The sequence below is a fragment of the Vigna radiata genome, chromosome 10 (assembly GCF_000741045.1).
Source record: "Vigna radiata var. radiata cultivar VC1973A chromosome 10, Vradiata_ver6, whole genome shotgun sequence".
Taxonomy (NCBI): Eukaryota; Viridiplantae; Streptophyta; class Magnoliopsida; order Fabales; family Fabaceae; genus Vigna; species Vigna radiata.
The window spans coordinates 12,240,040-12,255,581 of NC_028360.1; the positions used below are offsets into that span (position 1 = coordinate 12,240,040).

At 35.2% G+C, this 15,542-nt stretch overlaps 2 protein-coding genes across 2 annotated transcripts; one reads left to right on the forward strand and one right to left on the reverse strand.

Moving 5' to 3' along the window:
- Nucleotides 1-907: 907 nt before the first annotated feature.
- LOC106775682 (5'-3' exoribonuclease 4-like) lies at nt 908-12,668 on the forward strand. The gene is made up of 22 exons (XM_014662833.2): nt 908-1,311; nt 1,825-1,927; nt 2,670-2,746; nt 2,828-3,019; nt 3,192-3,311; nt 3,413-3,475; nt 3,564-3,710; nt 3,801-3,965; nt 4,142-4,219; nt 4,418-4,504; nt 5,970-6,050; nt 7,425-7,520; nt 8,266-8,336; nt 9,576-9,704; nt 9,783-9,859; nt 9,956-9,996; nt 10,090-10,164; nt 10,487-10,638; nt 10,720-10,824; nt 10,902-10,977; nt 11,092-11,171; nt 11,523-12,668. The coding sequence occupies exons 1-22, from the start codon at nt 1,117-1,119 to the stop codon at nt 12,178-12,180; spliced, it is 2,868 nt and encodes a 955-aa protein (XP_014518319.1). The 5' UTR covers nt 908-1,116; the 3' UTR covers nt 12,181-12,668.
- A 1,432-nt stretch (nt 12,669-14,100) lies between these two features.
- LOC106775684 (rubredoxin) lies at nt 14,101-14,835 on the reverse strand. The gene has a single exon (XM_014662835.2). It carries the CDS (start codon nt 14,749-14,751, stop codon nt 14,212-14,214), a length of 540 nt encoding a protein of 179 aa, XP_014518321.1. The 5' UTR covers nt 14,752-14,835; the 3' UTR covers nt 14,101-14,211.
- Between the last annotated feature and the right edge of the window lie 707 nt (nt 14,836-15,542).

Genomic DNA, 15,542 nt, shown 5'->3' on the forward strand with positions numbered 1-15,542 from the left:
CCTACACCACCATATTTTTAGAAAATTCGAAAACTATCTTTATATTTTAAACAATCCTACACCCCCACTTATTTTCTTCAACGGATTTCGAAACCCGCTAAAGAAAAAAGTTCTTTAACGGATGTCGAAATCCTTTCGAAATCCGTGAATGTGACATTGAAGAGATGCAAGGTTTTCAAAGATGGTAACGAAATAAATGGTGGAAGTATCAAGGGTGAGGAAGAGGAATTGTCGTAAAGGTTAAGAAAGGTTAAAGATTTGCAATTGAAAATAAGGGGAAGGAAAGAAGTGGGTATTTGTTTGAACTTGATATCCATGATGAGTGTCAACCCCCGAAGATGGTGCAATGAAGCATATTTAATGGAATGTGTCCTCCATCAGTTCGTACTTCGATGCTTAAGTTAGTTAGACTGTCCGATCGGGTCTCTGGATTCAAAAATAAATGCGTAATAAATAAACCTACTTACCTAGTACCTCTCACATGTATTTATAATGTTGGATATGGGCCAGATATTAAGGTTATCCTAATCAAGGCCCAATCATAGCCCAATCACTTTAAGCCTGTAATTATCCTAATTATTTTAGTCTTACCTTGACCATGTAGATTGTCCGTGTCTTCCCGTTCGGTTCCTTACTTAGTCTAGCCGGCCGTCTTAAGAGACAACCGACTGCCTTCATTTAGATGTCTTCAGTGGATTAGTTTATCTTGGCCTGTGGTCCGTCCGACTCTATTTCTCACGATCGAACGGTGGTTCCTAGTACAGTTATAGTAAATAAATATTTTTCTATGCAAGTACCAAATGCTAGTTGTTTATTTTTTTTAACACTAAAATTTAGACGATACAAAATTTTTCAAAATAAAAATAATAAGAGATGTTTTGGATTTAACTTTGGACCGGTTTAATGCTCAAACCGAAGCATTCAATACCGAACTCGTGCCACCGGTTCGACGAGGGCGCTCCTAAACAGGGGCATTTTGGTCTCATAAAATAAGGCGGCCACCGCAGCCGCCCGTACATTAAACGGCAACATAGATCTCCCTCTCTTGTTGTTTTTTATCATAATTATTTTTCCTCTCTCTCGTGTTTCCGAACCGGGCCGAAGCGAGCCGGAAATATGGGAGTGCCAGCGTTTTACCGGTGGCTCGCGGATCGGTACCCGCTCTCGATCGTCGACGTTGTGGAGGAGGACACCGCCGCCGGCGAAGGCGCTGTTGATGTTTCTAAACCTAATCCTAATGGCATGGAGTTCGACAACTTGTACTTGGACATGAACGGCATCATTCACCCCTGTTTTCATCCTGACGGCAAGGTACCTACATGCTTCGCTTCACCTCACTTTCATTCAATCCGTTATTCTGTTTTCGTGACTCCAATATTGCAACCGATTGACCTGTTATTTTGTTAATAGCATTAATGTCTTCTTCATTGGTTAAAAAGAGTCAGTAGACGTAATAACCTAATAGAAATAGGCAAAGGAACGGAGAATTACGGTAGTGAACCTGTGAGTTTCTGTTTCAACTTCGCATTTAAAGTCTTCGTGTGATGATTGCTATTGAGGTAATATGTTCGTCAATTGATTGTTGAAATCTTGCTTTAGAATTTGCTGTATTTAGAGGCTCTGCAAACTGAGCTCCTGGAGCATTTTGAAGATATGGCATCATGCAGGGTTATATGAGCAGAGTGAAACCTTATACAAAATTGACTAGACTATGGCGATTGGGATCTGTTGTTTCTTTATTTTTTGTCTAAGCGGAATTGTTTTTTGTGAATTCAAATTTTTATTTTGTGAAGTGCTTGTTGTTGATTAATCTTTAAAATGCAGCCGGCACCTGCTACCTATGAAGATGTATTCAAAATAATGTTTGACTACATTGACCATCTATTTTCATTGGTTCGCCCAAGGAAGCTTCTTTATCTCGCAATTGGTATGTAGCATTTTCTCACCATTGCATTTCCCATCAACGTGGTACTATGGAACACCAAGACATGCATGTTCTTTGCTTATCATATTGGATAAGAATGCAAATCCGATATCAATGCATTGATTCTTTACCTATGCTTAATCTTATTTGATACTTGGAGGAAATAAGATCGATACCATTGATTTAAGTAAACAATATGTTAATGAAGAGTAATTTGTGATGACATTGATTATAATTACTATTTTGTTTTAGTCGATGTCCCAAAAGTATGCTCATTGTGCGGATTTATGGAATGTGTGAATCCTACCCTGTATGTTTTAGGAATAATTGGATAAATGTTATATTTTTTGGATCATAGTTTCTCATCATGGAGGATCTGCCAGGTCTGCTCCTTTAAGTTATAAATCCAAGATATTTGATGTCTCAATGTCAAAAGCTTAGAAATCACACTAAAGAACTTTGTAAAAATCCATTAACTTGGTTCCCTTTAAGCATTCTATTTCTTTTCAATGATTGGCTACTTGGCACATTTTTGTACGGTATACTTTCCTCGTGCAAATCTTTTTCAGGTAAAAGATTCAGATAAGTGCTTGTAAAACAGAATAGTCAATGTGGAAACTAGAAGCATATGATTTTTGAGAGGCTGTAATTTTTTGTCTGTAATGTTGTACTACTGTATATCTGATTTGACTTTGAATCCTCGTTCCAACCGTTTATTCCATATGTTCTTTTCTTGCACCATTAGATGGTGTTGCACCAAGAGCCAAAATGAATCAGCAACGATCACGGCGATTCCGAGCAGCAAAAGATGCAGCTGAGGCTGTAAGAATATAAACACGCTCTTATTTACTATGATCTCCTGCTATTTCTATAACAAAAATTGAGTAAAATGTGATGCTGTAGGAAGCTGAAAAGGAAAGACTCAGGGAAGAATTTGAGGGTGAGATGGAACTCTTGTCTTCTAAAGACAAGCCTGAAACCTATGACTCAAATGTCATTACCCCTGGCACTCCATTTATGGCAGTGTTGTCAGTGGCTCTTCAGTATTATATACAGACTAGATTAAATTACAACCCTGGCTGGATAAATACAAAGGTTGACCTTATCCTATTTATTCTTTGCTCCCTTGATCTCTTCAATACTGCACATTCCTTCCTTGAGGACTAATCCTCTTTATTTTCTTTTCTCATATTGTATATATCTTGTTTTCAGAATATTTTGTTTCTATTTATTTATCTATGGAGCTACATTGGGTCTTTTTTTGAAGGTTATACTTTCTGATTCAAATGTTCCTGGTGAGGGAGAACATAAAATAATGGAATACATAAGATCACAACGTAACCTTCCAGGATTTAATCCAAATACTCGTCACTGTCTGTATGGATTGGTGAGTTTTTGTCTGATTTAAAATTTTTCATTTTATCCAAGGTTGGAGTATTTATCTTTAGTATTTGAATGGTGATCTCATTAATATGATCTTTAATTCAGGATGCTGATTTGATTATGTTGGCCTTAGCCACACATGAGGTTCATTTCTCCATATTAAGGGAGGTGAGTTTTCAGTGCACAAACTTTCTATGTGATTTTAGATCATTGATCCCAATGGATTGCCTTGATGATTAATTACATGAGTGCACAGGTAATTACTTTCCCTGGACAACAGGACAAGTGTTATCAGTGTGGGCAAATTGGCCATTTTGCAGCTGATTGTCGTGGTAAGCCAGGTGAGAAACCTGAGGACTGGAATCCAGTTGATGATGCCCCAGTTCACAAGAAGAAATATCAGGTTCGATATTGCAACTCAGCATGTTAGACTGGATATTCATTATTCTTTTCTGCTGATTTTTAGTTTGAAACTAAAATCTCCTATGTACAGTTTCTTAACATCTGGGTGCTGCGTGAATATTTGCAATATGAAATGGAGATCCCCAACCCTCCTTTTGAGATTGACTTTGAACGCATAGTGGATGATTTTGTATTTCTATGCTTCTTTGTTGGCAATGACTTTCTTCCTCACATGCCAACATTAGAAATACGTGAGGTAAGCATTTGGAAGGCACCATGTTATATTGAGGAGTAAGGTGAAACAAAAAGTATGCCTGTGCTATATGCTTCTAGTTTTTTCTAAATAATTTTTAATTGAACATGCTTAACTTATGCTCTTTACCTGCATATCCTGCTCTATACCTCTCTTTGATAATCTTTTTACCGTTTCAGGGGGCTGTCAACTTATTGATGCATATTTATAGAAAAGAATTCACTGCCATGGGTGGTTATCTTACTGAAGCGGGTGAGGTAAGTTTCTCATTTTTTTTTTTCTGAAATTCAGTTAAGTTGTGCTTTTAATTTTGTGATGTGTTGTTCTGGTATGTGACAAAATCATTTTTAGCAATGATCTTCCCTTCAACTGATTGTCTTATCTCTTAAGTCATCTATCTGGAGTTTTTGGTTCTTAAATTAGTGTTGCAATAAGAATATCATTGAATATTCCAGGTTTTCTTAGAGAGAGTGGAACATTTTATTCAGTCTGTTGCTGTTCATGAAGATCAAATATTTCAGAAACGAGTTCGCATTCAACAGGTATTGTTATTTCAACGTATTGACTATCCCTCTTTGGAAGGGATGATTATTATGTATTCTTAAACTTCTGAACCCTCTGGAATTTTGAGCTAATCAAGTTCGATAATAGCCATATCTGCTTATTTTCATGATTCTGTACTTTTAGATGGTATATTTGCATGATACATTGTAAGAAAGTTCTTCTGTTGATTTGATGTGGATAAATCTTCATTTCACTCTCCATTCCATTTTGCATTCTATTTTATTGGCCTGTTTTTACTGTTTAAAATTTCTCACTGAGACAATTTTATTCCATCATCCATAATTTTTGCTTCCTACTTGAATAGAGTTGAAATTAAGTTATTTGGGAAGAAGACTTAACACATTTCTAAATTACACTGTTTCATATCATTTAAAGTCATGTTGGGTATTTATGGAGGAACTAAATTGGCTTTGGATTCTACACAAATTAAATAATTATATAAGGGGTTTAAACTGTATCTGAAGCATCATTTAATCTGGTTGTATCATACTTTGGGAACATAGTTGTCCTTTAATTTTTCGTTGAACATAGGAAATGACTGCTAAGTAAAGTTCATCGATGGGCAGATTTTTGTCAGGATGTATAGAATCATCAGGTATATCCAATAAAGTTCTAGAAGACAACTCCTTAAGCCTTGTTCCATTGTAGTAGGTATTGTGTTTCCCCTCTTGCACGTGACTCTCAACTTGGGTGTTACCCATCTGCAAGTTCACAAGTCATCGCCAACATAATACTATATTTTTTGTTGCCCTTTGTTTCCTTTTCTCTCATTGTAAAGGTTTGAAAGGAATTCCGATGTGGGTTGTGTTGTGACATTAGATTTTACAGCCGGGAGGTGATTCACAAATGTGTCTGATTAGTTTCACCAATTGAAATGATATATACATATATATATATATATATATATATATATATATATATATATATATAGAGAGAGAGAGAGAGAGAGAGAGAGAGAGAGAGAGAGAGAGAGCACATCGAACATGCCTGTATAATCTATCCTTCAACGTGCCGTTTGCATAGACCGTGTTGCACTGTTTCAAATATACTGCGTCTGTGAGTATTTTTCCCCAGTGCCCGGAAATCAGATTTGCCAATGGAGAGAGAGAGAGAGAGAGATACACATAAGAAAACTGAAGCTTAGGTAATGAACAAACAACCTCGCATATTGTTTTAATCCTGTCTNGTGTCTGATTAGTTTCACCAATTGAAATGATATATACATATATATATATATATATATATATATATATATATATATATATAGAGAGAGAGAGAGAGAGAGAGAGAGAGAGAGAGAGATAGAGAGAGAGAGAGAGAGAGAGAGATACACACACACAAACATATATATCTTTATATATATGTATATGTATATTTCTCTCTAATATGGTTTTGAAGTTTACTTCCTGATATGCAATACTTTTGGTTTGATTGTTTTTTAAGGCTACAGAAATTAATGAAGAGATGAGAGCTAGGGCAAGAGGAGAAATGCCTGAAGAACCACGAGCATCTGTTTCGGACAAGGTTCAGTAACTATTTATTTCTTGAATTCTTAAGCATTTTGCTTGAATTTAGTATTTTTTGCTGACATTTAAAAATTTTGTTGGGAACCTCACTGCACTTTTCTGGACCCCAAACCACAGTGATTCTAGTGGCTGTGGCTTCCCAAACATACATTGAGGTTAGCGTGTCTGTGGGTTGCTGTGGCTTGTGATGGGTGATTAGTTTCCACATAGGATTATGATAATCAGAATTGGTTTCTGATTGCTGACTTACTGAGTTGTGTGCTTCTGTCTTTGTGGAAGGCCGTAATTCAAGCTCAGAACACAATATGCTGGGTTTGTGTAAAATCACCTTTTTAAGAATTTAAATTTAAGGTCTAACTCAATCTCACAAACAAGCTTATAAGATTAGGATTGGCTAAGTTTTATAAGCTCTATGTAAGTCATTTCTCTTGGGCAATTGTGAGACTAAACACACCTCCTCAAGGCTGCAATTAAAGCTTCCCCGAAGTGGTCACTATTAAGGTGGCTTTCCAATAGCAACTTTTGTGTGATTAAACGTTCACTGGGATGTGTGCCATTTTGTGATTGAATTATGGATTCATCTGCTTATGTGCAAATGAAATCTGGGAGGGTTGCTTCTGCAATTGCCATCTTCCTGTTTCTGTCGTCTGATGGTTTGTGGTTGCACACTAAATCTTTCTGCCCAGCTGGTCTGTGGGTGACATGATTCCCACTTTCTACACTTAAAATTCTTCAAAGAAAGCCTTGCAAAGCTTGTAGTAACTTTAAGATTTTTAAATAGTTATGAATGTTATTTTATTCTTGTTTTTCACCTGTGCTAGTTTTGTATGTACACATATATTCTTCTATATAACTAATAGTTTTATATAACAGGTAAGTTATACCTCTTTTGTTATATCCTATAATATCTACTACTTTGGCAACCTGGGGAAGTAAACTGCAGTATTTGGAATAAATTGTAGTTTGCCTTGTTGCATTTATGACTAACCAGTTGAGTTGAGGGGAATTCTGATAAATTTTAGTAGCCATGTTGAAGGGTTTATACTTGTACTTTTTTTTTCTCCATTTGTATTTAAAACAGAAGTGCGTGGGCAGTGCCTGAAACAACTTCAATGTGTTCTCTTTTAGTGGGGGAACAATGATGAGAACGATCACTTTCACAGCTAGAATTTTCTTTTTTAAATTAAATGTTTCTTTTGTTTGTTTAAAGTTGCTAAACGATCTTGGATCTTAGAAGTCATGTATTTGTTTGGGTGAGATACAATTTATATCAAGAGTGATCCCTGAATGGAAACTTAGCCTATGCCAGACCACGTGAAATCCAATATTATGAGAATTTTTATTAACTACAATGTGTTTGTTATTTTTTTAGGTTAAGTTAGGAGAGCCTGGATACAAGGAAAGGTATTATGCAGAAAAATTTGGTGCATTGAATCTGGAGGAGATCGACAAAATCAAGAAAGATACAGTATGGGCTAATCAGTATTCTTGGAATTATTTGTTGTTACCTTTCTCATGGGTTATAATGGAAAAATTTTCAAATTTACAAATTCAAATCTTAAAAAAGTTTTTCAATGCAAAAACTTGAGTATCAAATTATCAACAATAACATATTTCACTTTCAGAAACTCCTTAAATGAGCTTATAAGGACCTGTTTGCTTTAAAGTGTTTTCTGTTTTCGCTGTTAATTACAAAAATGTTGCCATATTTTCACATGATTTCCTGTTTCTGAATTTTTTTTTTCACTATTTCATATATGAACTTTTTAAAAAGGAAACAAAGAGAAAATAAGGTGGCTTTTTTGTAAGTAGAATTGAAAACAGTAAATAAAAATAGAAAACAATTTTTTCAGACCAAAGAACACCTAAACTACTCCTTTTCTTTTGTAAATGGTGCACTAGGCTCACATTGTTACAGTTTTCTTTCTAAATGATGTTAGGCACATGCCGTTTATGTCTCTTGAAATCTGTCTTGAAATCTTGATGTTATTAACTGCCTGTGTTTCACAAGAGGATGTTGGCCAGTACAGTTCCTCAATATGTTATGTTCTTGAGTTAAGGGCCTCACACTGGTTGAATATTTGTCCCCATGAATTGATTGGTGGTGTGTTGGATTTAATTGTTTTTCTCCTTGCTGATGGCTATTTTTACCCAACCCTTACAATTTAAGGTTTTCATAGAAGATACCTGATTTGTCTTGGTCTTCCTTATAGGTCTTGAAATATGTAGAAGGCCTTTGTTGGGTTTGTCGGTATTACTACCAGGGTGTCTGCTCATGGCAATGGTTAGTTGTTCTTTTACTAGCTAATATATTATATTTGAACCCATTCCTGCTATTTTCTGTTAGTAGATTCATAATCTGGTTCGTTTATGTTGGAAAGCTTCCTTGATTACGGTCACCCTTAACCCACCTTAATTGTGGCCTCTCTGGGATCTGCCTTAATTTCAGCTCCAAGGCTGGTGCTTCATCCCACGTCAACTTGATATATGAGTTAACCAAAAGCTTATTAAGCTTGGGTAATCCTCACCTTACATGCATAGTTTTATGGGGTTTTATTTAGGCCAAACTCTAAGAATTCAGCGCATAATGTTATACTGTAAGCAGTTTTGATGAAAAACTTACTTTTAAACTCATGCTGAGAAAATATCCCCACCCTTGGCCTGATCCCTTAAAGGATCGAGTGTCTGGATTTAGTAGAATGTACTATATATATATATATATATATATATATATATATATATATATATATATATATATATATATATATATATATATATATATATATATNATATATATATATATATATATATATATATATAGGTTCTGTGTATCACCCATATACTGTCTCGTAATAGACTCAGTGGAGAATATTTCCTAGGCTACTATTAATTAGGTGCAACTTCCTATACACTGCTAACCATGAGTTCTAAATGCATTTTATCATGCAATACATGAACATACTGTTTCCTAAGTAATTAAATATCATTGTTTTTAACTTTTTATTAGTAATTTTTTGTTGTTTAAGTAAACATTTAATTGTGGTGCACCCAAAGCAATGTTTGTACTAGCGACCATACACAGTTTTAGTACAATGGAGGCATGGTCATTATTTTGATGTGCGACAATTATTCCTCATTGTGAATTACACTATCTTGTGAAGCTTCTCAGCACTGTAGTTAGATGTATTGTAATATACTTTGGTCTGGCTTGAAGATTGTTTTGCTTCAGATATGTTCTTTTAGCAAGTTTTCCTGCATCTCTATATTCTGTTGGAACCTTGTATTGTTGCTCATAGCTATTGGGCTTCAAATATATTTTCCAGCAGGAACTTCTAATCATGATTTTTAAAGAATTATTAATATAAAATATGGACTGCAAGCCTTTAAAGCTGGGATACTGGCTTTTTGGTGTTCGAGTGGCTTTAAGATTATTGAAGAAATTTTCTGAGACTCCTTCAGTTTTGTTGAAATTATCATCCCATTAATATTCTTCAATATTTTTCATTTTTGTTTGTTCATTCAGGTACTACCCATACCACTATGCTCCTTTTGCTTCTGATCTTAAAGATCTAGCTGATCTGGAGATAACTTTTTTTTTGGGAGAACCATTTAAGCCATTTGATCAACTAATGGGAACCCTACCTGCATCAAGGTTCTTTCTTCTTTCCTGTCATTAGATCTATCATATCATGCATCCTGTGCTGATGCTTATTAAGTTCTTGTTACACAGTTCAAGTGCACTGCCTGAAAAATACAGGGATTTGATGACTGATCCTTCATCACCTATTCTTGAATTCTACCCTGCTGGTGAGATCACCTGATTATTGTTGACTTATTCTGCTATATCTCAGTTTCTAGAGTTACTTGTTTTGCTTTTTTGACATATTTTTCTTTTTTGGACAGATTTTGAGATTGATATGAATGGCAAAAAATATGCATGGCAGGTAATATAACGGTCTCTGTGACCTAATTTTTTTATTAATATTAATGATTTACAATAAAGTGGGGGTTAAGTTTACTGTTGCATTTTTTTTCAGGGCGTTGCCAAGTTGCCGTTCATTGATGAGAAAAAATTGCTCTCTGCCACAAGCAAGCTTGAAGGAACATTAACGGTCTGGAATTGTTTTCTTTTACTTTTCTAGTCTATTTCGTTTGTGACCAACTGTAAAAGATTATTGGTCCAAAGTTGTTGGACTTGAAATTGCATCAAAGAATAAATAATCTAAGAAGTTGATTGTTAAGTGATAAGCCTCTGTTAGTACTGTTTCTTTTGCACAATTATCCCTGACAGTTTGCTGTGCATTTTCTGGAATCTGTTGGTTCGAGCTGAAGTACTTTTAACTATATAATTTTTAGTCCTGAACTTTACAACTGTTAATTTGAATCATACTTTTGCATCTGGGTGCTTAATTTCATTCAAAAATTTATGTGCAGGTGGAGGAACAGCTCCGAAATAGTAAGATGCTTGATTTGCTTTATGTCAACAGAGCGCATAATTTGGCTCCATATATCTTATCGTACTACCAATATTCTTGTCAATTCTCTCTGCATGACAGACCTGCTGTACCTATTGACCCAAGTGTTAGGTTAGTGAATATGGTTTGGTAATACTCACCAGTCAAAATCATAAATATGTTTGCTAATTGTCTTGGAATCTTTGATAGCAGTGATGGTATGAATGGACACCTCTGGTTGTATGAAAGAAATGTGCTCAGAACCATTGTATCCTCTCCCATCAAGGGATTGCAAGACATTGAGTACAATCAAGTTTTGTAAGTTTTTTTCTTTTACACTTTCCTGATATTTTAAAATCAGTGGATGAACTCATGTTGAGTGTTTCAAATTTCAGAAATATTACCTATCTTAATCCTCGTAAACATAGACATATTCCAAGACCTCCAAATGGTGTACAAATGCCAATAAAGGTTGGTATTCTGACCTCTCTTAGACATTAAGTGATGGGACATATCATATTTTTGTTTAGTTTCTTCAAGATCATGTATAGATCTCATTTACTTTGACATTGGTTATGTTTGCAGATATTAAAAGCCATTGATATTAAACCTTTTCCTGTGTTATGGCACGAAGAAAATAGTGGTCGGCGTCATGGCAGAGAAAGGTTAGAATCTATTCCTGAGTTGTAATTAGATTGTTGTAGTATAGTTTTATATATTATTTATGTATGGATAAATAAACCCCCGCTGCTGGTGACATTTAAAGTTCAATGCGGTTGTGGCACTGTATTACTCACTGCCGTATGTGGACAATTTTTTTTAGGAAATTATCAATATTTACTTTAAGCAATTGTCTTAGGGAGAAATAGAAAATTCCATATTGAGTGGGTTGATAAGTTCTCAGTACGTTTCAAATCAAGCACATGAAGTTTTTCTTGCATTAAATATGGTCTTTGAGCGAGTGATAAGACAGATTTGTTAGAGCTCTTACCTTTCTAGTATGATGCATGTGACAGACCACAACTACACGGAGCAATGGCTGGGCCTCAACTGGGGGAAGCAGCACATCGTCTTGTGAAGAACACCCTTAATATTAAACCAAATAACGCAACATACGGATTCCCAGAGCAGCTTCCAGGCCATCATGCAATGAACAGGGTGCTTAGATCACCAGGACCATCTGGACCTGGTAAATATTATGCCGAGGACACAAGTGGTTATTACGGACATCATTACAATCACCAGGGCATGATGCCTAGACCTAGATATCCAGTCTCATCCAATGGTGGATATAATGACAAACAGAATTTTAGGATACAGGATAGGTCACAGTATCATGAACAACATTACTACAATGGGAGAACTGGGTTCCATACTTTTACAATGGAGGAAGGCCCAAGACCAAGGCCATATGCAGTGCCTCCACCAAAGACACCTGTGGTGATGTTATCAAGGCCACCCAATTCAGGACCAACAACTAATCTGCAACAGCAATTTGTGGGTCCTCCTATACCACCTCCAAACTGGATTACTAGAGCACCTGATACGAACGGAATATATGCTAGGCATCAAGAAGTTGCAATTGGGGGAGCTTACGATAATAAGCACATGAAGAAGGTGTACCAAGTTAGAAGTCGGCAACCCCAAGATATGCCAGAGTACGGGAATCAGTAGTGATTGTTGTGGAGTTTACTTATTTGCCTTGTCACCGAAGTGCCCTCTTCCATTCCTTGGGCACTGTTCCTCAAATTGCTGCTCATCCGTTCAACAATGCCATAGTTCGGAAATCATCTGCCATCGAAATGCAATGCAACAGGCTGACAAATGCTTATCAAAGCTTTGGATAGCACTTAAATAATCTTCTGCTGTGAAGTTGCTGCAGCCTGCAAAGAATCGCGTTCTGGCTTCAGTAGACCGGGGCACTTAGAAAGGTGGGAGTGCTATAGTATATTCACAATATTCTTGCTTTTCAAGTTCTAAACAAATAGTAAAAGTTATTGTATAAACTTGTAATTGCTATGTGTAGGGTAGCATGTATAAATCCCGCTGCGCTCAGTGGCACTTGTATTATCATGTACCACATCCAACTTTAATAGACAATCGTAAATTTGTAGTTGAAAAGTAAGATCTGTTTGAATATATCTTTTTCTTTTTTTTCAGAATTAAAGAGTTAAAATGGGTACACTGTAAAATGTGTCAATCAATTATAAATAATTGTTGATATGATTTAGAGCTTAACTGTTGTAAAAGTTGGCAGATTCAAGAGTTACGATGATTTATGATTGGATTGGAGTGTATGATATTTTGATAATATTATTTTAACAATATTTTAACATTATTTATTTGTAATTATGTGATTAGTTTAAAATTATTTTAAAATCAATAATAATAATTATAAAAATCAATATGGACAATCACATCACATAATAATAACATAATAATAACATGTAAATGGTATTAAGATATAAAAAATGTAAAAAAAAATATTTCACATATCGTTATCCAATTTTATATTATTCCGTGTCTTATCTGTATCTGGTTGAAGTCAATACACGATAGTCTGATTGGATTGTTTTTACAGTAACACTGAAGAAGGAATTTGATCGACCAAGGTTTGATTTAGATCATTTCGTTTTATTGAATATTAAAAATGGATGCTTTGTATAAAAATGAGTATTAAAATTTTACATGTACACATTCTAGTTATTTTGTTAAAGTTAAATTAGAGATTAGGCTTGATCTTCTCTATAAAAAAAAAAACAATTTAGGATATCTCATGTATTAATGCTTTTTCACATACATATCTTCGATTATGAAGGGTTTTCCTTACTTCAGTACACGATAAGTAGAATACATAAACGTGCTTTTTCAAAAGTGTAACTTCGTATTTTCAGAAAAAGCATTTCGAAAACTTTATTTTCAATATTTACGCGTCTAAATAAAAAAAAAAAATCTCTATAACGAGAACAATTTAAAGAATTGAAATTATTAAAATATTTGAAAAAGTAAATATTATCAGTGATTGTATCCGATAAATTAGTTGATAAAGTCTTGGACTCGACTTTTAGATTTATTCTAACACAATTATTTCAAACGTATCCGAATTTCTGTTGTTCTAGTAACCATTATCTGATCGTGATGTAGTCTCGGAAGCACAAGATTTCCTGACCCTTTTTCCAGTGTCTCATATAAGAAGATAATCATTCAGAACAATTATTTATAATTGCCTGGAATTATTATTAAATTGATACGATGATGCACTGCTAATTAATCAACCGAAAAAAAAATTATGATGCATTGACAAATCACTAAAAAAACTGCAAGTTCCCATAAAATTACAATAAGTAAAGAAAAAACAAGTCTACAAGAACAATGCAAGTATTTTTATTTTTTACTCAGAAAGAAGAGAATCTCAAAACGGTTTGCAAACTGTAAGTCAAATCCTAAGCTTACTCTACCATCCAAAAAGGAACTACTTTTAAGATTATTTGAGAAGAACGCGGTATTTGATTGATACAGTATTATTATACGAATTGTATAACTCATCCAAAGCAAGAAAAGCGTGTGGTAGCTTGCATCCAAAACAATAGGAAAGAAAGATGAAGAGCAGATTGATGACTACATAGATACAATACATACATTCATATATATATATAACCCTTCGTCGATAAATATATATCCAATCCAACATAACAAAAAGAGAAACTATTGGAGGAAGTAACCACCCAAAAAGAGAGCGAAGAAGAGCAACAAAGTGCCGTATATAAGTACGGTCTTCTGACCCGAGGTGAGGGAATTTCCCCCGAGTCCGTATTGTTGGTTCTGCGCAAACCCTGCGATCTGAACGCTCTTGCTCTCGAAGAAACTCTGTGCGGCTCCGCACGTGGGACACCGCCAATCGTCTGGAAGCTTCTCGAACTGGAAACCCGGGGGAATCGGATACGAAGGATCGCCCACCGCCTCGTCGTATTTATAACCGCACGACCGGCACTCGTAGATGCCAGTGTTCAGAACCGCGAATTTCTCCTCCAGCCGCCGCGGGTCCAAGTTCTCCGCCTCCGCCTCCGGCGTTGGCGTGGGTGTGGTATCTTCCTTTGAGACGTCGATGGAGTTGACGGTGAGTTTTCGGGGTTTGGCAAAGAGAGAAGGAAGAGAATGAGGTTTCAATTTGGGTTTGGGTTTGGGTTTGAGAGAGAAGGTTGAGAAGTGGAGAGAGAAAGGTGACGGTGGAGTAAAGCTAGCCATTGTTCGTTGAAAGATAGAGCCAGCCGTGAGTGACGGTTGGTTCTTCTGTGGAGGAGAAGACGAGAATAACCATAGTATATGCCCTTCCTCTTGGATAAGGTATGCATTTCTTTTTTTAATTTTCTTCTAATTTTTCCCTTTTTCATTATTCATTCCAATAATAATTCTCTCTCTGGGCTTCTTCTTCAGCTTCTTTTGGGTCGCCTCTCTCTTTCTTCCTGCACTCCCCAATTTTCTTCTTTCACTCCCTCATTCAAGGTCAGTTTACTGTATTTCCTAATTCTTTTCCATTTTATGCTTTTCTCTCAAATTTGTTTCTGAAACAATCAAGACACTAAAATCATATTTTGAATATTTTTTAATTTAAAGTATTATTTTTGTCATTTTTTTAATATTTTCCTTCTGGTCACATGATTGGTGAACTGAAAGCTTTGCCGAAAAGAGATGGTGGATAAGGGATGAACTAATCATTGCGTGAATTTCAGAACATTACCTTCCTCTTTTGCTTTTCACCTATTTTTTTCTCAGATAAAAAGGTGGAAAGTTAATCAACCTTAGCGGAATCTTATCATTAATAATAAATTGATTTTTTTTATTGAAAATTATTAAAAATTGCATTGCGATGAAATTGTATGAAGGACATTCACTTATTCAATAATGATAATAATAATTTAATTCCTCGTATGAAATTGTACGAAGAACATTCTCTTTAAATTGTTGTCTTGAAAACATTTATTATGTTTAGCCTAAAAGAATCTGAATAAATAAATAAATTTCACTTCTAAAATCAG